The 23,332-nt window shown below is 46.1% G+C and overlaps 1 protein-coding gene across 1 annotated transcript in view; it reads right to left on the bottom strand.

Moving 5' to 3' along the window:
* The window catches only part of gdpd2 (glycerophosphodiester phosphodiesterase domain containing 2), a 186,576-nt gene that overhangs the window by 27,358 nt on the left and 135,886 nt on the right, over positions 1–23,332 (bottom strand). Inside the window, exons 11-14 of the mRNA XM_070881987.1 lie at positions 18,760–18,910; positions 17,023–17,247; positions 3,425–3,570; positions 770–917 (exon numbers count right to left, since the gene is read on the bottom strand). Coding sequence (XP_070738088.1) covers positions 770–917; positions 3,425–3,570; positions 17,023–17,247; positions 18,760–18,910 — 670 coding nt within the window. The remainder of the gene's footprint in view (positions 1–769; positions 918–3,424; positions 3,571–17,022; positions 17,248–18,759; positions 18,911–23,332) is intronic.

The raw sequence follows: 23,332 nt of genomic DNA, 5'->3' as shown, positions 1-23,332 counted from the left end.
GCTGTCTCCGGTGTCCCGCTTCCTTGGAGGGGTGCTCCCTGCAGCGCTGCGTGGTGAAGGCCAGCGCTACACGGATGCTCTGCATAGCGCTGATGCACTGCAACGCCCCTGCCCTTCTATTAAAGGGGAGGGCCGTTGCGCACTCTACAGGCCCTTTGGTGGCCGTCACTGGGCCACCAGTAAGGCACCAAAACGGCGTGCCGGGCTGTATGATGTGAGGACCGCCATTGTCGGGTCGACTGGCGAAGCTAGCGTTGACATCCGTCCGCACCAGCCTCGTGACCCGCGGGGCAATTTTCCCCCGCGGGGTACAAAGGGGTCAGCACGGGGCGGTGAGGGGGTCAGTGTGCACGCCGATGATGTCATCGTTGGTTTCATGCCAGACCGGGGCGCTAATCGCGGGGAGCGGCGCTGCAGAGGAAGTGCCTCATAAACCTCTGGGGCAATTTCCCGGGAGGCAGTCGCGACCCCTCCCCCAGGCGAAAATGCCATTGCGGCCTGTTAGCGCCTCCCGGAAGCGCTGACAGGGATGTAAAAAGGGGCAATTTCGCCCCACCCCATGTCTTTGCTTTCAGCTAGTTGCCTTGAGAGAAAAACAATTTTACTGCTAGAAAGTTCAGAAAAATCATTTGGCTATCGCCTACATATGTTACGTAATTCAAGAATAAATAAACATAATTTGAGCCAGGACCAAACTCGCTCCATTACACACCTCCCACCCTGGATCTTTAGGGCCCATTATTCTCACCGGCTTAAAGGTCTCACTTACAATGTGCCAAATAGGTTCATGCATCTCCTTGAAGATATGACAGGCATTGGTTGTGACAGACTTCACTTTGGCGCACCACAGTGTGGAGAACAGCCAACGTTCATTGACAACATAAAGGTTGGTGCTGATGTTGTTCGCTGCATAGTTCCTGAAGGTACATAGTAATGTGACAAAAGGTTTTGGTCAAATACTTCCAATATGACAAATTACACTGGTTGAGCCTTAGCTCATGGCAGGAATCCTCTGACTATTATTAGAACTAAAATTCCATTTTCTAACGCCGTCTGGTGGACAGCCTTGGAATCACAAAAGTTGCTGGCGCTTAATAAGAACATAAGAACATATGGCACCTCGACCCTGCTCTGCCATTCAATAAGATCTTGGCTGATCTGATCATGGACTCAGCTTCACTTCCCCGCCCGTGCCCCATAACTCCTTATCCCCTTATTGTTTAAGAAACTGGCTATTTCTCTTAAATTTATTCAATGTCCCGGCTTCCATAGCTCTCTGAGGCAGCGAATTCCACAGATTTACAACCCTCTGAGAGAAGAAATTTCTCCTCATCTCTGTTTTAAATGGGCAGCCCCTTATTCTAAGATCATACCCTCTAGTTCTAGTCTCCCCATCATGCAGAAACATCCTCTCTGCATCCACCTTGTCAAGCCCCCTCATAATCTTATACATTTCGATAAGATCACCTCTCATTTTTCTGAATTCCAATGAGTAGAGGCCCAACCTACTCAATCTTTTCTCATAAGTCAACCCCCTCATCCCCGGAATCAACCTAGTGAACCTTCTCTGAACTGCCTCCAAAGCAAGTATATCCTTTCGCAAATATGAAAATCAAAACTGCACGCAGTATTCCAGGTGTGGCCTCACCAATACCCTGTACAACTGTAGCAAGACTTCCCTGCTTTTATACTCCATCCCCTTTGCAATAAAGGCCAAGATACCATTGGCCTTCCTGATCACTTGCTGCACCTGTATACTATCCTTTTGTGTTTCATGCACAAATACCCCCAGGTCCCGCTGTACTGCGGCACTTTGCAATCTTTCTCCATTTAAATAATAACTTGCTCTTTGATTTTTCCTGCCAAAGTGCATGACCTCACACTTCCCGACATTATACTCCATCTGCCAAATTTTTGCCCACCAGATTTAGACCTCCAGATTTATATAGGAACACAAAAGTGCTGTAGCTGCACCCCAAACTTCTGCCTCAATCTAAAAGATCCAGGCAAAATACAAACAGCAAACCTTGTCGCACTTTCCTTCTGTGCACCCCTCTCCAAGGCAGTTTCATTGCCTGATTTTTGCGTATAGAAGTTCAAACAGAAAGTTACCTGTTGCTCACTGAATTATGCTTGCATCGACCGCACTATGGGAAATCTATAATGTGCCATTGGTATCCCAGTACAATAGCACTGAAGTTCCTCTGGAGGGCTGTTAGGGGTGAATTCAGGAGGGGCTTTCTTTTAAGTACTTGTAGGACTTAGATAATGCCATACCAGCAGTGTTGGGGCTGAATTTGCAATCCTCTACGGGCGAGTACGAGGTGCGCACGTGCACATAGGGGCACCGCAAGACCCGGGTTTGGACATGCACTGCGCAAGCGAGGAAACCCGGAACTTGCGATCGATCAAGAATCCTCTTGATAGATCGTACAAATCTGAAGTAAATGGGCCTTCGCAGATGGAGAGTTGAGCTATTTGCCCAACTTCTGCATAGCAAATGCCTATGAAATTCTTACGTCTGATAAAAGCAGGCGTAAGACTTTTAAAGTACAAAAAAATTATTTTTTTTCAATAACTTAAACATTTACAAACCTGTTAAATAAGGTACATTTATTTTAAGACCCGTTAAAATATGTAAATTTATTTTTCAAAAAATAAAATTTTTGTTTTAAATAATTAAATTCAATTTTGATTCATTTTAAATATGTGATTTTTAAAAATATTTAATTTACGTGTACATGTATTTTTGGGGGTATTCCCATTCATACTTGTAGTGATTCTGTACAAACGGAACTCACCAAATGTATGAATGGGAAGACCCATACTTTGATTGGTTGGGCCAGCCCACATGATCCCAGGGGCACTTGCGAAACGCCTGCACCCCTGGAATACGTGGGCCTCTACGCAGGCCTACACGTACAGGCCCAGGACCTCAAGTCTCCGAACCACCCGGACCACCAGGTAAGTTTGTAGATTTTCTTCAGGTCAGAGGCATCTGTCCGCGGGAAACCTCCAACTGCAATTTCTGCACCATTATGTTTCGGGAGCAATTATACAAAAGTGTACTCCTGTTGCAGTGCATGATCTTGTAAAATTCACATTCTATTCTGGAAGTATACATCAGGAATTCAGGCAGGTGCTATTCATGGATATTCTGTCCAGAAAAGAAAATTATGGGGTATGGCATAGAATTCCTGATATGTGCGCCTGGAGATTGAGGCTCTGTGCTGGGAACATGATTTCATAAAATGACCCCTATAGTACAATGGGCCACAAAGAACTTCACCAATGCATCCTTAAAGAAATGTATCAAACGACATCATTAGTTACGTTGCTAGCACTCTTCCGTGATCTGACTTTACACATTTTCCAGTCAGGTTCTGGTTTATAATGTGTGTATTGTATTTTCAAAGCAACTTACCTGATCTCCACATCACTGATGTTGCTATAGAGAATGTTGATGGTGTGAATGTTCTCCCTACGCAGTGTTTCTGCGTCAAGTTTTTCTCCCAGAACCTGCTGGAAACCAGTAGGGGTGATTTTCTTATTGTTGGGCAACCACAGGATCTATAAAGAACCAAGTATACAAAGACGATTCAGAAAGGAACACATTCACTCAAGTATTTTGGTGTTTTCCTTTTATCCATGGGTCTGTGTCTTTCAAAATGTTTGAAGCTCTAACTCTTCCATGTCTCTCAATTCTCCATTGTGTATCCTTCATACCTCCTGTGTGTCCTTTATATTCCACTGTTCCCCAGTGTTTCCTCTCTCCTAATGCCTGCAGTATACACCCACTATAGCCAACTGTCCATCCATGTGTATCCTTTATGAATCTTAGTTTCTGAGTGTAATGGGTATCCATAAGTGGGATAATTTATGTTCTTCATGGTTCTGCCACTTGCTGCAAAGTGACCTGATATGAGCCTTTGTTTTATTACAAGAAATGGAAGTGACTTTTTGGACAGCTCCAGGTTCATCATCAACAACAACAACTTGCATTTATATAGCACCTTTAACATAGCGGCATTAACATAGTAAAACGTCCCATGGCGCTTCACAGGAGCGTTATGAAACAAAATTTGACACCGAGCCACATAAGAAGATATTAGGACAGATGACCAAAAGCTTGGTCAAAGAGATAGATTTTAAGGAGCGTCTTAAAAGAGGAAAGAGTGTTTGAGAAGCCACAATCAAAAAATTGGACTTGCACCCAAAACAGATGACAAGTCAATGAACAATTTGTTTTGCACAGCCGGCCTTGTTTGAATAAAACTGATGAGCTGTGGTGGCCAATTGGTAGAGATGGGTGAGCTTGGATGGGCATGGGCCTCCAGTATTTTTGTGGAGCGCGATGGAGCACTCCTGATCCTTCTGGCTCCATGGAAATGTAACTTAAAAAAAAATCTCTGATAAGCGTACCTCATGTCCATTACGAACTGAATGTGTACATTAATGCTCAATATTTAAATGATAGCATGTCACAGTGATTATAACATAGACTCCTGTTGGACATCCTGGAGAGAAGTATGTTGGACATATTGGGGAATTAAGTGTTAACAGTTGAACATCTTTGTATCTTGGAGCAACAGGCTTTCCAATATAAACAGATTGATTTTGAAATGTCATGAAAAGAATGCATAAGTTGTCTTCTGATATGATGCTTGTGCAAGGAAATACATGACAGTAATGACATCACCCATGAGTGATTAAAATGTAACTTTAGGTACTAAGGTAATAAAACATGATAGGAGGAATCCATTAGCTATAGTATAGAAAAATATCAGTTGATAAAGCTTTTTCTTCAAAGGGTTTAAGGACAGTTAGATCAGGAAATCTTGTCTAGGGGAAGTAGCTTTGGGATAAACAACTATAAGTGTTACATGCATTGTCTGTTTTCAAAGGATTTGAGAATAGATACGTCATGCAATCTTGTATATGAGATTTACCTTTGATGCTTTGCTACCTCTCTTTACTCCATTAAGGCGCTCCTTAAAACCTATCTCTTTAACCAAGCTTTTGTAATTTCTTCATATGTGGCTTGGTCTCAAATTGATCTGTTTTGTCTTATAACATTGCTGTGACACTCATCGCCGAGAGCATGCAGAAATCAAGCGCAGGCAGCAGAAAGAGCGTGCGGCAAACCTGTCCCACCCACCCTTTCCCTCAACGACTATCTGTCCCACTTGTTACAGGGACTGTGGTTCTCGTATTGCACTGTTCAGTCACCTAAGGACTCATTTTTAAGAGTGGAAGCAAGTCTTCCTCGATTCCGAGGGACTGCCTATGATGATGATGCACCTTGGGACATTTTACTATGTTAAGGGTGCTATATAAATAAAAGTTGTTGTAGCTAAAATAAGGTGTATAAAGGAGCATGGTTTACAGCATTTCTTTGAAGGGCTCAAAAGGTACATAAACCGAAAAGCCACTCTCTCTATACAGTTGGGCTGATCACCTGCACTGTGTATCAATAAGATCTGTTCCGTATACACTACAAAGTGTCTTGTGCTTACTCGAAGCGTATTGTTTTAACCATAGAAGGAAAGAGATTGACTGCTAACAACTCCTTGCTCTAGATAAAATCATCTTACGTGCACTGCCACATGTATTATCTTGTTTCTGGAAGATGGACCGAAAAGCAGTCTAGTGAGACAAAATATGATTGTAATCCAACATTATATTTTTCAAAGAATATGAATTAAAAAATGCTGTTTTCCATTCAGAAAAATCTATTTATTACTAATCTCTGTATTAAATACATTAAAAATATGTGACTCTGCCACTATTCTATGCAAAAACCACTTACAAGTAATCTGTCCCGAAGCGAACTGGTCCTAACTTTCTCTATTATAGGCTACATGCTTTCATACCTAGGCCTGGAGCCAAGTCTCCCTGACTGATTCACAGTGACTCTCCAGAGAGAAGGAGAAAGAGAGAGAGAAACTAAGCCCTTCCCTTAACTCTATGGGCTGGAATGTCATTAGCCTTCTGCCTTGTTTTTCGGCGGAATTTCTTCGTTTTGGGTGGAAAACCACCCGGCAGGAAATTCATGGAAGTGTTCCGCCGGCGGTTTTGAAATACTGCTGGGGAGTGGACCGCCAGCGTGCAACACTCGAAAAACTGCTTCCACCCGAGTTTGGTCACAGTGGTGTCCCATAGATGGAGAAAAAAAAAATGCTGGGGAAAAAACGGAGCAGCCTTTGGAATGGTGGTAGATATGAAACCATGCAAAAAAGGTAAGTTAATGGGTTTTTTTTGATTCTTTTGCAGCGATTCAGTAGAAAAAGGTCCTGTGAATGTTTTGCGACTTTTTGTTTGTTTTTTGGAAAAATATTTTTTCTGTTTTCCCCCCTCCCTAGGCCCAACTCACAGTAGTAATTGGCCTCGGACTAGAGTTGATGAGGATCGCGTTTTCCGCCGCGAATCCTCGTACAACGCCGATTTTTCCCGCCAGACGGATTTTTTCCCATTTTTTTCATGAATTTTCCCCCGTTCTTAATAGCGGAGTCATAGCGGTTTTTCGGACGGCAAACCGTGATGATGGTTTTTGATCAAATTCCAGCCCATAATTTTGAAAGTTATCTTGTTGAGCTGCTAAATTTATCACATTGAATGAAGTGTTTCTCCCCTTTGATGTGGGAGGCTGGGATGTCTGTATGTCTGGCTCAGCCAAGTTCCCTGCTGAGTACAAGGAATAAAAACCATCCTATCATAATGGCAAGAAATACCTAGAACTCGATCTTGATTATCTGCATCGTCTCTGTTGTGTATAGAAGAACTCCACGAGGCTGAGTACTATGAGCTAAACTGAGTGTGACCTTAGTCTTCTTTATTACAACTCCAGAGTGCCCAAACAACATGGCAGCCAACCTTTTATACTGGCCCTGCACGTGTGTGCAGGTGACCATTAGGACTCCAACAGTCGTGCCCTCTGGTGGCAAGTATTACATAGTTGCATACATAACATCACTCCCCATCCCAAAGTCTTCGGTACAAGTTATTTACAAGTTGAGGTGATCCGGAGCCCTTCGCTCACTGGTTGATTGTCCAAGTTCAAACCCTGGCGTGTGTGAGTTGGCCGGACCAGTGCTGCACTGCACCGCGGCTGGTCTGACTGGACTGCCAGGAGCGGTGGGTTCTTCCTCATGATGGACAGTGAGGTCGATTGCTGTTTGGGTGTGTGTTGGTGGGTCGTCGATGGTGATGTCCTCTTCAAGTCATTCCTGGTTGTCAGTAAATCGCAATTTGGTCTGATCTAAATGCTTTCTGCACGTTTGGCCATTTAACAGTTTGATTATAAACACCCTATTCCCTTCCTTGACCAAAACAGTGCCAGCAACCCACTTGGGACCATGACCGTAATTCAGGACAAACACAGGGTCGTTAACATCAATGTCACGTGAAATAGCTGCGCGATCGTGGTACACGTTCTGCTGGTGTCGCCAGGTTTCCACGTGATCATTAAGATCCGGGTGGACAAGGGAGAGCCTGGTTTTGAGGGCACTCTTCATTAACAATTCTGCCAGGGGGACCCTGGTGAGCGAGTGGGGTCGCGTCGGTAACTGAACAGAATGCGAGACAAGTGGGTCTGCAGGGAGCTGTCCGTCATGCGTTTCATGCCCTGCTTGATTGTTTGGACTGCCCGCTCCGCTTGACCGTTAGACGCGGGCTTAAATGGAGCAGACTTGACTTACTTGATGCCGTTGCGGGTCACAAACTCATTGAATTCCGGGCTGGTGAAACACGGTCCATTGTCGCTGACGGACGTCGGGCAAGCCATAGGTGGCGAACATTGCCCGGAGGCTTTCAATTACATAATTAAATTCATTTGGAGTAAGCATCCACAACTGCTAAAAACATCTTTCCTAGAAAGGGACCGGCAAAATCTACGTAGTTCCTGGACCACGGTTTGAAGGGCCATGACTACAGCCTCCCTTGGTGCGTTGCTCAGTTGCGAGCAAGTGTTGCACTGATGCATGAATGACTCCAAGTCCGAGTCAATGCCGGGCCACCAAACATGCGACCTGGCAATTGCCTTCATCATGACAATGCCTGGGTGGGTACTGTGTAGGTCGTGTATAAATGTTTCTCTGCCTTTTTTTGGCAAAACCACGTGATTACCCCATAAGAGACAATCCGACTGGATGGACATTTCAACTTTGCGTCGATGAAACGGTTTAATTTCATCTTGCATTTCCCCGAGAGCGGCTGACCAGTTCCCATTTCAGACGCAACTCTTTACTAATGATAGCACAGGATCCTGGCTGGTTCAGGTCCTGATCTGGCGAGCTGTGACGGATGACCCCTCACTCTCAAAAGTATCCGTGACCAGTAGCAAGTCTGCGGGCTGCGCCATTTCAACCCCAGTGGTGGGTAATGGTAACTTGGCTGAGAGCATCGGCACAGTTTTCAGTGCCTGGTCTGTGGCGGATAACATAGTCATAAGCGGATAATGTTAGTGCCCATCTTTGGATGCAGGACGAAGCATTGGTCTTTATACCTTTGCTCTCTGAAAGCAGCGAAATGAGCGGCTTGTGGTCAGTTTCAAGCTCAAACCGAAGTGCAAATAGGTACTGGTGCATTTTCTTAACACCATACACACATGCTAACACCTTTTTCTTGACCATACTATAGGTTCTCTCAGGCTTAGACAGACTTCTGGATGCGTATGCAACCGGTTGGAGGTTGCCCGATATATTGGCTTGCTGTAACACCCAGCCGATCCCGGACGATGAGGCGTCACAAGTTAGCACTAAACATTTACATGGCTCATAGTGTACAAATAACTTATTTGAACATAGCAGGTTCCTGGCCTTCTCAAAGGCTGTGTCTTGAGATTTGCCCAAAACCCAGTCACCCATACGTAGCAACATGTGCAAAGGCTCTAACAACGTGCTCAACCCGGGTAAAAAGTTATCAAAATAGTTGAGGAGTCCCAGGAACGAACGCAGCTCCATCACATTCTCTGGTCTGGGTGCATTCTTGATGGCCTCTTTCTTTGAGTCCGTGAGCCTGATGCCGTCTGCTGCAATCTTTCTCCCCAAGAATTCGACTTCTGGCACCACGAAAACACACTTGGAGCGTTTCAGCCTGAGTTCCACTCTGTCTAGGCGACTTAGAACCTCTTCCAGGTTGTGTAGATGCTCGATGGCGTCACGACCAGTGATCAGGATGTCGTCTTGAAACACAACGGTGCGTGGAACAGATTTCAGCAAACTCTCCATGTTTCTCTAGAAAATGGCTGCAGCCGAGCAGATCCCGAAAGGGCACCTGTGGTATATAAACAGCCCTTTGAGTGTGTTGATACATGTCAGTTTTTTCGAAGATTCAGCCAGCTCCTGTGTCATGTAGGCGGAGGTTAGGTCCAGCTTAGTGAACTACGTCCACCCCTCTAACGTTGCGAACAGGTCATCCGCCTTGGGCAGTGGGTACTGGTCCTGTAGTGAGATTCGGTTAATCGTTACCTTGTAGTCTCCGCAGATTCTGACCGTGCCATCGCTTTTCAACACCGGAACAATTGGACTTGCCCACTCGCTGAACTCGACTGGCGATATGACTCCTTCGCATTGGAGCCTGTCCAGTTCGATCTCGACTTTCTCCCTCATCATGTGCCTGAGCCTTGTGATGTACAGGCCGTGCATTGGGGTCTAGATGGATCTCTACCTGGCGCCTGTGAAATTGCCGATGCCTGGTTCGAATAGCGAGGGAAACTTGCTCAGCACTTGAGCACACGAGGCGTCATCCACTGAAGATAGTGCTTTGATGTCGTTCCAATTCATTCTAATCTTTTCTAGCCAGCTTCTGCCGAACAGCGTTGGGCCATTGCCTGGAACAATCCACAATGATTGGTCATGCACAGCTCCATCATACGATACCTTCACTGCCGCACTTCCAATGACTGGTATGAGCTCTTTGGTGTAGGTATGCAGCTTTGCATTAATCGGGCTCAGTTTGGGCCTTTGTGCCTTATTACCCCACAGTTTCTCGAAAGCCTTCTGGCTCATTATTGACTGACTCACACCCGTGTCCAACTCCATGGATACCGGAGCTCCATTTAATTTGACTTTCAGCATTATAGGAGGGCTCTTGGTGGTGAAGGTATGTACCCCATACACTTCTTGCTCGAGTTGCCTGTGCTGCGTGATCCGCGCCGGATCGATCATCCTCTGCCATGTGGTATGTCGCAGCACGTTTGCACATTCGCTGGAGGTGCCCCATCGTTGCACAGCCTTTGCACACGTAGTGCTTGAATCGACATTGATGGGCCCGATCCACATTCACTCCCGATAGCGGACTCTGAGGCGTCACAGGTTTTGCTGCCGCAGACCTATAGGCCCTGCCATATGCAGTACGACCTGTTAGCGACATCATTTTATGCACAGTATTTGCCGGTGAGCTTCGATGTTGAGAAGATATCTGTTGGGTGTTATTGTCCGTGGCCATGTGTGCCTGGGCGATCGCGATGGCCCTGCTCAGGGCTAGGGTTTCGGCAGCCAGCAGTTTTCGAAGAATGACCTCGTGGCTGATGCCCAGCATGAAAAAGTCCCGCAGCATTTGCCCCAACGCAGCTCCAAAATCGCAAAATCCTGTGAGGCGTCTCAGGTCAGCGACATAATCCGCCACGTCCTGGCCCCCGGAGCGATGGTGCGTGTAAAAACGGTAACTGGCCATGAGGATACTCTCCTTCGGCTTGAGGTGGTCCCGAACCAGCGTACACAACTCTGTATATTCCTTCTCCGTTGGTTTTGTCGGTGCGAGCAGATTCTTGATGAGGCCGTATATTTTAGGCCTACAGACAGTGAGGAGAACCGCCCTGCGCTTGTCTCCTTCCAGCTCGTTGGCCACAAAGTACTGGTCCAAATTTGCGGATGACACTAAGTTGGGTGGCAGTGTGAGCTGCGAGGAGGATGCTATGAGGCTGCAGAGTGACTTGGATAGGTTAGGTGAGTGGGCAAATGCATGGCAGATGAAGTATAATGTGGATAAATGTGAGGTTATCCACTTTGGTGCTAAAAACAGAGAGACAGACTATTATCTGGAATGGTGACAGATTAGGAAAAGGGGAGGTGCAACGAGACCTGGGTGTCATGGTACATCAGTCATTGAAGGTTGGCATGCAGGTACAGCAGGCGGTTAAGAAAGCAAATGGCATGTTGGCCTTCATAGCGAGGGGATTTGAGTACAGGGGCAGGGAGGTGTTGCTACAGTTGTACAGGGCCTTGGTGAGGCCACACCTGGAGTATTGTGTACAGTTTTGGTCTCCTAACTTGAGGAAGGACATTCTTGCTATTGAGGGAGTGCAGCGAAGATTCACCAGACTGATTCCCAGGATGGTGGGACTGACCTATCAAGAAAGACTGGATCAACTGGGCTTGTATTCACTGGAGTTCAGAAGAATGAGAGGGGACCTCATAGAAACATTTAAAATTCTGACGGGTTTAGACAGGTTAGATGCAGGAAGAATGTTCCCAATGTTGGGGAAGTCCAGAACCAGGGGTCACAGTCTAAGGATAAGGGGTAAGCCATTTAGGACCGAGATGAGGAGAAACTTCTTCACCCAGAGAGTGGTGAACCTGTGGAATTCTCTACCACAGAAAGTAGTTGAGGCCAATTCACTAAATATATTCAAAAGGGAGTTAGATGTAGTCCTTACTACTCGGGGGATCAAGGGGTATGGCGAGAAAGCAGGAACGGGGTACTGAAGTGCATGTTCAGCCATGAACTCATTGAATGGCGGTGCAGGCTAGAAGGGCTGAATGGCCTACTCCTGCACCTATTTTCTATGAGATGCTCGACAAATCATCACCCTCTATGAGTCTCTCTAATATTCCAACAGCAGCCATGGTTGCGTGAAGGTTCGTATTCTGTTACTCGTCGCCAATTGTTGTGTACAGAAGAACTCCACGAGGCTGAGTACTGTGAGCTAAACTGAGTGTGACCTTAGTCTTCTTTGTTACAACTCCTGAGTGCTTAAACAACATGGCAGCCAACCTTTTATACCGGCCCTGCACGTGTGTGCATGTGACCATTAGGACTCCAACAGTTGAGTCCTCTGGTGGCAAGTATGACATAGTTACATACATAACAGTCTCAAAACGAATAGAAACATAGAAACATAGAAAATAGATGCAGGAGTAGGCCATTCGGCCCCTCGAGCCTACACCACCATTCCATAAGATCATGGCTGATCATTCCCTCAGTACCCCTTTCCTGCTTTCTCTCCATAACCCTTGATCCCTTTAGCCATAAGGGCCATATCTAACTCCCTCTTGAATATATCCAATGAACTGGCATCAACAACTCTCTGCGGTAGGGAATTCCACAGGTTAACAACTTTCTGAGTGAAGAAGTTTCTCCTCACCTCAGTCCTAAATGGCCTACCCCTTATCCTAAGACTGTGTCCCCTGGTTTTGGACTTCCCCATCATCAGGAACATTCTTCCCGCATCTAACCTGTCAAGTCCCGTCAGAATCTTATAAGTTTCTATGAGATCCCCTCTCATACTTCTAAACTCCAGTGTATAAAGGCTCAGTTGATCCAGTCTCTCCTCATAGGTCAGTCCTGCCATCCCGGGAATCAATCTGGTGAACCTTCGCTGCACTCCCTCAATAGCAAGAACGTCCTTCCTCAGATTAGGAGACCAAAACTGAACACAATATTCCAGGTGAGGCCTCACCAAGGCCCTGCAGTGAGACCTCCCTGCTCCTATACTCAAAACCCTAGCTATGAAGGCCAACATGCCATTTGCCTTCTTCACCGCCTGCTGTACCTACATACCAACTTTCAATGACTGATGAACCATGACACCCAGGTCTCGTTGCACCTCCCCCTTTCCTAATCAGCCGCCATTCAGATAATATCCACATGATACTGCATCTGCCGTGCATTTGCCCGCTCACCTAATCTGTCCAAGTCACCCTGCAGCCTTTTAGCGTCCTCCTCACAGCTCACGCCGCCACCTAGTTTAGTGTCATCTGCAAACTTGGAGATATTACACTCAATTCCTTCCTAAATCATTAATGTATATTGTAAAGAGCTGGGATCCCAGCACTGAGCCCTGCGGCACCCCACTAGTCACTGCCTGCCATTCTGAAAAGGACCCGTTTATCCCGACTCTCTGCTTCCTGTCTGCCAACCAGTTCTCAATCCATGTCAGTACATTACCCCCAATACCATGTGCTTTGATTTTGCAAACTAATCTCTTGTGTGGGACCTTGTCAAAAGCCTTTTGAAAGTCCAAATACACCACATCCACTGGTTCTCCCTTGTCCACTCTACTAGTTACATCCTCAAAAAATTCCAGAAGATTTGTCAAGCATGATTTCCCTTTCATAAATCCATGCTGACTTGGACCGATCCTGTCACTGCTTTCCAAATGCGCTGCTATTTCATCTTTAATAATTGATTCCAACATTTTCCCCACTACTGATATCAGGCTAACCGGTCTATAATTACACGTTTTCTCTCTCCCTCCTTTTTTAAACAGTGGTGTTACATTAGCTACCCTCCAGTCCATGGGAACTGATCCAGAATCGATAGACTGTTGGAAAATGATCACCAATGCATCCACTATTTCTATGGCCACTTTCTTAATTACTCTGGGATGCAGACTATCAGGCCCCGGGGCTTCAATCCCATCAATTTCCTTAACACAATTTCCCGCTCTATAAGGATATCCTTCAGTTCCTCCCTCTCACTAGACCCTCGGTCCCCTAGTATTTCCGGAAGGTTATTTGGGTCTTCTTTCGTGAAAACAGAACCAAAGTATTTGTTTAACTGGTCTGCCATTTCTTTGTTCCCCATTATAAATTCACCTGAATCTGACTGCAAAGGACCTACGTTTGTTTTCACTAATCTTTTTCTCTTCACATATCTATAGAAGCTTTTGCGATCAGTTTTTATATTCCCAGCAAGCTTCCTCTCATACTCTATTTCCCCCCTCCTAATTAAACCCTTTGTCCTCCTCTGCTGTATTACAAAATTCTCCCAGTCCTTTTTTTCTGGCCAATTTATATGCCTCTTCCTTGGATTTAACAGCATCCTTATTTTCCCTTGTTAGCCACGGTTGAGCCACCTTCCCCGTTTTATTTTTACTCCAGACAAGGATGTACAATTGTTGAAGTTCATCCATGTGATCTTTAAGTGTTTGCCATTGCCTATCCACCATCAACCCTTTAAATATCACTCGCCAGTCTATTCTAGCCAATTCATGTCTCGTACCATCGAAGTTACCTTTCCCCAAGTTCAGGACCCTAGTCTCTGAATTAACTGTGTCACTCTCCATCTTAATAAAGATTTCTACCATATTATGGTCACTCTTTCCCAAGAGGCCTCGCACAACAAGATTGTTAATTAGTCCTTTCTCATTACACATCAGCCAGTCTAGGATGGCCAGCCCTCTAGTTGGTTCCTCGACATATTGGTCTAGAAAACCATCCCTAATACGCTCCAGGAAATCCTCCTCCACCGCATTGCTACCAGTTTGGTTAGCTCAGTCAATATGTAGATTGAAGTCGCCCATGATAACTGCTGTACCTTTATTGCATGCATCCGTAATTTCTTGTTTGTTGCTGTCCCCATCCTCATTACTAATGTTTGGTGGTCAGTACACAACTCCCACTAGCATTTTCTGCCCTTTGGTATTCCGTAGCTCCACCCATACAGATTCCACATCATCCAAGCTAATGTCCTTCCTTACAATTGCATTAATTTCCTCTTTAACCAGCAATGCCATCCCACCTCCTTTTCCTTTCTGTCTATCCTTCCTAAATGTTGAATACCCTTGGATGTTGAGTTCCCAGCCTTGGTCACCCTGGAGCCATGTCTCCGTGATGCCAATTACATCATATCCGTTAACTGTTAACTGCGCAGTTAATTCGTCCACCTTATTCCGAATACTTCTCGCATTGAGGCACAGAGCCTTCAGGCTTGTCTTTTTAACACCCTTTGCCCCTTTAGGATTTTGCTGTAATTTGGCCCTTTTTGCTCTTTGCCTTGGGTTTCTCTGCCCTCCACTTTTACTTTTCTTCTTTCTATCTTTTGCTTCTGCCCCATTCTACTTCCCTCTGTCTCCCTGCATAGATTCCCATCCCCCTACAATATTAGTTTAACCCCTCCCCAACAGCACCAGCAAACACTCACCCGAGGACATTGGTTTCAGTCCTTCCGAGGTGCAGACCGTCCGGTTTGTACTGGTCCCACCTCCCCCAGAATCAATTCCAATGTCCCAGGAATTTAAATCCCTCCCTTCTGCACCAGTCCTCAAGCCACGCATTCATCTGAGCTATCCTGCGATTCCTACTCTGACTAGCACTTGGCACTGGTAGCAATCCTGAGATTACTACTTTTGATGTCCTACTTTTTAATTTAGTTCCAAGCTCCCTAAATTTATCTTGTAGGATCTCATCCCGTTTTTTACCTATATCATTAGTACCTATAAGCACCACGACAACTGGCTGTTTACCCTCCCCCTTCAAAATGTCCTGCAGCCGCTCCGAGACATCCTTGACCCTTGCACCAGGGAGGCAACATACCATCCTGGAGTCTCAGTTGCGGCCGCAGCAACATCTATATATTCCCCTTACAATAGAATCCCCTATCAGTGTAGCTCTCCCACTTTTTTTTCCTGCCCTCCTGTGCAGCAGAGCCACCCATGGTGCCATGGACTTGGCTGCTACTGCCCTCCCCTGATGAGTCCTCCCCCTCAACAGTACCCGAAGCGGTGTATCTGTTTTGCAGGGGGATGACCGCAGGGGACCCCTGCACTACCTTCCTTTCGCTGCTCTTGCTGTTGGTCGCCCATCCCCTAACTGGCTGTCTAACCTTTACCTGTGGTGTGACCAACTCACTAAACGTGCTATTCACGACATCATCAGCATCGCGCATGCTCTCGAGTGAATCCACCCGCAGCTCCAGTGCCGCAATGCAGTAATGCGGTCTGTCAGGAGCTGCAGCCGGATACACTTCCTGCATATGTAGTCGTCAGGGACACTGGAAGCATCCCTGACTTCCCACATAGTACAGGAGGAGCATAACACATGTCCGAGCTCTCTTGCCATGACTTAACCCCTAGATTAAGTTATATTTGGCAACAATAATGATAAAGGTTACTTACTGATAAAGAAAAGAAAATGTAACTTGCAAGTGTATACCTGTCTGGTACACCACCCCAGGAACTTTTCTACCATCATATCACCACGATATTTATGAAAGGATATACTCGCTTTGGAGGCAGCTCAGAGAAGGTTCACAAGGTTGATTCCGGGGATGAGGGGGTTGACTTATGAAGAAAGGTTAACTAGGTTGGGCCGCTACTCATTGGAATTCAGAAGAATGAGTGGTGATCTTATCAAAACGTTTAAGATTATGGGGGCGTTGAAGGTGGATGCAGAGAGGATGTTTCCATTGATGGGGGAGTCTAGAACTAGGGGGCATGATCTTAGAATAAGGGGCCACCCATTTAGATGAGGAGAAATTTCTTCTCTCAGAGGGTTGTAAATCTAGAATTCACTGCCTCAGAGAGCTGTGGAAGCTGGGACATTGAATAAATTTAAGACAGAAAAAGACAGTTTCTTAAACGATAAGGGGATAAGGGATTATGGGGAGTGGGCAGGGAAGTGGAGCTGAGTCCATGATCAGATCAGCCATGATCTTATTGAATGGCGGAACAAGCTCGAGGGGCCGTATGGCCTACTCCTGTTCCTATTTCTTATGTTCTTATGTTATGTTCTTATATAAATTGCTATGACATGCTCTCTGTGACGTTTCATTGATAATTAACATCCCAAATGGCTGTAAATGTTTAGTTAAAAATAGCTGTACTTCTGAGAGTTAACTCTTTGTAAGTTGAATTAGCCTTAATAGCAATATCATAAAATGAATTAAAACAAAAACCCATTCAGGCCAAGATGTTACAGAGAACCGTGACAGAGGGTTACAGAAATTGAATTTTTCTTAATGCACAGATTTTCTAAATTCTAGTTGTCTGTCATCTTTGAAAAGGAGACTCAATTTCCTTACCAGTTTGTGATCAATGGAGGAATTCAGGATGGTTTCCACAACAACTTTATGCGAAGTGTTGTAGTATGGATGAGATTTGTCTCTTGGAGGTCGCAGGTCAAATATTACAGATTTGTTAGTTCTTCTTGCAAAAGCTAGCAGTTGAGCCAGGGAACAAACTCTCTGATTTTCAGCTTTGGCATGTGATTCTACCGATAGTGACCTCACTGTGTTGTAGGGATCTTTCTATGAGGGAGTGGAGTCAGAAAAAGAGACACACAAGATCAGGCCAACACTCCGAAATATGTTATTGTAACTGTATACTATACATAAACCAGCATATTCTGTTTTTTGTTGAGTCGAGTAGCACAGGAAGTTATAGAATCTTTGGGGCTAGAAATTCGTTACAGCCCAGTTTGAGGTGGTGACCTGGCGATGTTTACTGTCTCTAACTGGAATATTGGTTTTTAGCGCCACAAGAGCAGAGTGGGCTGCTAAGGGAAGCATTCCACATTTCTCTGAAGGCGCTAACCCTGATTTTCGGGGCACTATAATGGGAGTGATGCTGAAATTTTGCCGCCAGGAAACCGGCATCCTAGTGCTTAAAGGGGAGGTCAGTTGGGCCACCCGAAAACCTAAAGAAAGTGCAAGTAGGATTAACAACATTGTTGAACATCTAAGAGAGATACATTAGTACAAATAAATTCCATTGTAATCACCCACCTGCTCACCCGCGGAAATATCGTCCCGGCAGGTTCTTCGGGACACCTGTTTTCCCTGTTGGAATTAGTGCCAGGCACTACGGTAAGGAAAGCATTCAATTTCACGACCACGGTGTTAAGGGGACGTTGCACACTCATTGACGTCACCAAATGGGTGGTGCTAGAATACACAGCGCTAACTCTTAGCCCCGCCGGTAAACCTCCACTGAAGGTCACGGGAGACGCTGCCAGCATGGCGCTCGGTCGGTAAGAGCTTAGCAGCCTGTTAGCACCCCTCTCAGGCGCTAACGGGAGGCACTAAGAAAACCAATTTTTAATCCTTGAGGTTTTTAACTGAAAATATGACAGTAATCAAATTTACATTCCCAAGGGCAATGAAAACACCTTTCGCTTGCATTTCATTTTTTTTCTTTAATTGTGACTTATGTGCTCATTAAAGTGAGAAACTTTACAGTTGACAAATAAATATTTTCTCATTTCAGATGCTCTGTCAGTATTGAGCACTCCAAAATTAGGTCAAGCACGATAGGATGCTAAGTAAAATTCCCTCAACACTACCCCATCCTGTACTCCCAACTATAGCATGCTTAGATGCAGAGTGAAGCTGCTCTAATTTTCCCCAATATGTCTTAGTTCTAACCTCAGAACAGCACAACTTTCCAGTCTGACATTTCCTTACCAGCCAACCTGCGGCCTTTCTCGGAGGGATTGCCACATGGTACCAAGTTAGGGGAGCTTTATATTGTGTACCAATGTCTACTGGGAACTGGATTTCACTATATTTAGTGAATGATCTGTTGAGAGAGGAGACTTTAAACCTATTATTCTCAGTTGGATTCAAACTTAGGATCCTAAAGGCGCATGGTTAATGTCTAACCTACTTGCTGTATGGAGTCCCTTATTTATTCTATCATTTGCATCCTGTGAGCTCATTGATTTCTATTTACCACATGGGCCGCAGCTTTTCAGAGCTTAGTAACCACAGAGCTTTGGCGCTAAGGAGAAAAATAAACTCAAAAAGCTGTCACGTCTTCACCTTCAGAAACCACTCTCCTGCATTGAGCTTCTGAATCTCCGCCCATGTAAAATTTGAGGCATCATGTTTAGATTGCTTCGGAAAAATCTCTGCCACGTCTGTTGTCCTTTCAAATGTATAGTCATGCATTAGAAATGGAACTCCATCAGAACTAGGAAAAAACAAAATGTAAGTCTTGTCAATCTAGTTTTTGATATTCTTTAATAAATTATCAGACCGCCTATGTTGTTGTTCATTGGTATTCTACAGACGCATTTCAGTTGTCTGTTTAACAATGAAGGTAATCCCTTTAAGGTCACAACTGTAGCATTCTCTGTGGCCTAAACAATCAAATCTAGGACAATCGTAGTTGCTTGTAAATTTCTGATTCCATGTCAGAAGGCGGCTAGCCTTGATGGAATTTTCTTTGCAGCTGATTATAAGTGATGTTTAACCACCTCTAGCTGACATCTGTGCCTAAATATGTGAGAGTAATAACGAGATATCATGTACCCAAAAATTTTCACAGAAATGCAACTCAGTCAACTCACTCCATAGTAGAAATGTGATGAAATGGGATTCTGTCCACCACCATGCCCTGCAGGTGATGCTCCCTCAAAGGCTGCAGACAGGGCAGTGGTGGTATAACAGAGGTCCCCATACTACTGAGGAGGACAAATCTCTAAAATCTTCCGACCAGTCATCTCTGATGGTTCAATGACTGTTCTCTTCTAAGCTGCTAAGGCCTTTCCTAGCTTCCGACCAGTCATCTCTGATGGTTCAATGACTGTTCTCTTCCAAGCTGCTAAGGCCTTTCCTAGGCCCAGAACAGGACCTACGCTTGCTCTCAGCTGGCAGAAGTTCGAATGGATCTATCAGGGGGGTGCTAGTATGAATTCTTAGCCTAGTCCAAGAAAGCCCACAGATACACCTCCAAAATTGTCCCTTGACACAGTGGCCTGGATTTTGCAATATCAGGCTATCAGCGCACACCGTTATTATGGAGTAAACTGGACGGCAACGTCTGGCGCCCGCACATGCACAGTTAAAGGCCGAAATCAGGAAGTTGCTGCCCAATTTGCCCTGGTTCTCCACCAGCTTCGCGACACCATTAGCTCACCGATTAGATTCAGCATTAAAATTCATGAAAGTTGTGAAGTTGCGGTACAGACCCACAAGATACCTATTAAACAGGCCAGAAAAATGTGGGGCTGTGCATTCAGGTGTAAATGAATGTTTAACGTGTGATAAGTCTTAATTATTGCTAAACAACCTCCTTCTTGAACCGCTGCGGTCCTTTTGGTGAAGGTACTCCCACAGTGCTGTTAGGGAGGGAGTTCCAGAATTTTGACCCAGTGATGATGAAGGAATGGCAATATATTTCCGAGTCAGGATGGTGTGTGACTTGGAGGGGGAACTTGAAGGTGATGGTGTTCACATGTGCCTGCTGCTTTTGTCCTTCAAGGTGGTAGAGGTCACAGGTTTGGTAGGTGCTGTTGAAGAACAGCTTTCACTTCTTGAACATGATTTTATACTGAATATTCTAATTTATACTTCCTAGTTTAAACTCTGCAACCGCAAAATTGGAGCCTTTAGCGAAGGCCATTATGGGCAGTTTGGAAGAAAAAACGGCGGCCACCTCGCTTCTGTTCCATTCCGATGGGTCCTGCCATTTGGGCAGGCCGGCAGCGCTGTCATTGCCCGCGCTCACTGTAGATGAGGCAGATCATGGCTTCAATGAGTGTGCAAAGCTGATCTGATACACGATCTGCTATTTTCGATGTTGTCGCTCCATTTAATGCCCTCTTCTAATCACGACCAGCTGACCATGCATTCAGCAGCAGAAAGGACCCCTCAACAACTTTCAGCTGATTGCTTTTTCAGTTCTACTGGCTCTGTATAAGTTTGTTTAACTGTTTGGAGCTTTCTAAAGTTGTTTAAAGTTACTGAGGTGGCAGGGAGTGTTGCTGCAAGTGGAGAACATCTTGCTTCTCAATTAAAAGGTTCTGTTCACGCCACTTGCTCCCAGTCATGGGGGCTCTACTTACCGTCCTTGGGTAAACCTTGCCACTGGACCAAGACCTAGCTCTGCCAAGCCCGTATGGTGGCTGGTGTGCAACGGCCACCACACGTTAAAAAAAATCCACGCACAGGCATCTTCCACCCTTGAGGATGTAGTTCGGGTTCTTCTTTCGAAACACCTGTGAACGCATCCTTTTTTTTTTGGCGTGGAAGCAAGTCATCCTCGTTTTGAGGGACCGCCTATGATGATGATGATGACTTACCGTCCCCCTTGTGCTAGAGTATAACAGGGAAAGGGAGCAGAGGCAGTGAAGAAGGGGACAAGCTGCTCGCAGAGGGAGGAGGAGGAGGGGTAGGAGAGCTCTAAGCAGGAGGCCTTAGCCACCTAAGGTCTTCAAGGAGCATTTATCGTACCTGCACCTAAGCCAAGAGCAGTGTATTAGAAGGCTCCTCTTCACCAAGGAGGTGGTCACAGAACTCTGACACCTCCTGCCCCAGACTTGCAACCTCTGAGCAGGGTGATGATGGCTCTCCCAGTGGTCCTCAAGGTCACCGTGGCCCTCAATATTTTCACCACCAGATCTTTCTAGTCTGGAGCAGGGGACATAGCCAACATCTCCCAGTACGCCGTCCATCGCTGCATGCTGGAGGTCACAGAAGCTCTGTTCTCCAGAAGAAGGGACTTCATTGTCTTCTCTCTGAACAGAGAGCAACAGGAGGAGCGTGCATGTGGTTTTGCCAGGATATTGGGCTTCCCCATGGTGCAGGGTGCCATTGACCTCACACACCTGACTTTGAGATGTTCTGTAACCACAAAGACCACAACTCACTTAACGTGCAGTTGTTATGTGACCACGTCCAGGCGCATCATGGTGGTGAATGCCCAGTATTCTGGCAGCAGTCAATAGCCTTCATCCTGCATCAATCTGGTGTGCCAGCAATCTTCCAGGCATCACGTCGAACCAGAGACGTTGGGTCGTTTCTGCCTGTGGAAGCTGCAATGGAAGCTGTGACATCACCCATCACATGCAACATCGTGGCTGGGTCCACAAGGGGCTGGATTTTCGGGTTGTTTGCGCTCTGGGTTTTGACCTCCCCGTGGTGAGAAATGTCGCAATCCTCCGGTCGGGTTTTGCGGCAGTGCTTAGAAGCCCCACCAGAAGAGTTGCGCCGGATGTGGAACGGCTCTCCTTGCGACACCGACAGTAGTTTTGACTCGCACCTGACCCGAACGCCCCGAAACGCGCCCTGCGATGACCACCAGGGAAAACACAGCAGTCCAGCGCTGCTGGTGGCGGTGAGATAGATAAACTGCAGAAAAGGTGAGTTCCAGTGTTTATTCTTTTATTTTTTTTTGTAGCGATATGTGTTGTGGTGATGTGGGCAATGTTTTTGGAATGTTTTTGTGAATTTTTTTCCCCCCCCGCCCAAGGCCTTTCTTGGAACGCTCCCGGCCCTGTACAATGCCTCCCTTTGCGCTGTGCCCGGCGCAGGACCCAGATGGCAAAATGACTCCCTACAACGCAAACGTTACCCGGGTGGTAACTTTCCTGCCCCGCCTCCGTTTTTGCCCGGAAATCCAGCCCATAACCTTTCATGGAGTTGCCCATCCTGATGATCACGGGCTCCAAGCTCCGCGCAAAGCCCCGTGCAATGTGGGAGCCAGACTCATCCATGCTCCTTGACACTGACAAGAGGATCTCTTGCAGGCTTGAATCAAGCATTTCTGTGTGTTTGCCTATCTCCCTTCTTCTGAAGGCCGCCCATCAAGGTCATCATCTGAGTCGTCTGCAACAGAACTCGTGTGCGAACTCTCCCTCTGGGGAGCTGGCACCTGAGCTAGCCTTTCCCCCTCTCCTGGCTGCAGCCCACTCATACCCGGTGATTCACCATGTGCAGATCCTGTCTCTATACTACTCTCTAAAGTATGCACAGTGCCATTTTCTGAACTAGTATCTGTGAGTGTCAGATGCAGTGCTACTGCTGTGTCTTCTTCTCTATCACCGTCCTCCTCCATGACTTCAGTGGGCTGGGCTGCTGGCAGTTCTTGGGTATCTGAAAAGGAGAAAGGCACAAGGGTCGGGTTGTGGTGACGGGAGGGGAGAAAGCAAGATGTCAATGCATACACCGTCAGCGGCTTGTAAGTGAGAAGAGATTGTGGAGTGAGGGGAAGTGGGATGTGAGCATACTGTCATCATCAGCAATGCTTTCAACCTCCCCGCTCGCCACAGACTCTGTGACTACCTTTCCAATTATGCTGAGAACCTCTTCTTCCATGAGGCTCTGAAGTCTGGCTTCCCCTCTACCCGTCTGCAGGTGCTCCCAGTGGTTGTCTGCCACTGCTGCCTGCAAGAGAAAGGGAAGTATGTCAGTGAGTGTGGTGCCAATGTGTTTGGGTGATGTGCCATGGTTGAAGAGCTGGCAGTGTGCCAGGTGTGAGATGTGGGTGTGAGGTTTGCAGCAGTGCTAAGTGTGTGAGAGTGAAGTGAAGCTATAATTGTGAGGTATGAATTGTGATAGCTAGAGGTTGTTGGTCGGGATAACACTCGTCGCAGTGATGGCTTGGGCTATC

The sequence above is a fragment of the Pristiophorus japonicus genome, chromosome 6 (assembly GCF_044704955.1).
Source record: "Pristiophorus japonicus isolate sPriJap1 chromosome 6, sPriJap1.hap1, whole genome shotgun sequence".
NCBI classification, from domain to species: Eukaryota; Metazoa; Chordata; class Chondrichthyes; family Pristiophoridae; genus Pristiophorus; species Pristiophorus japonicus.
This window is presented reverse-complemented; position numbering and strand designations above follow the sequence as displayed.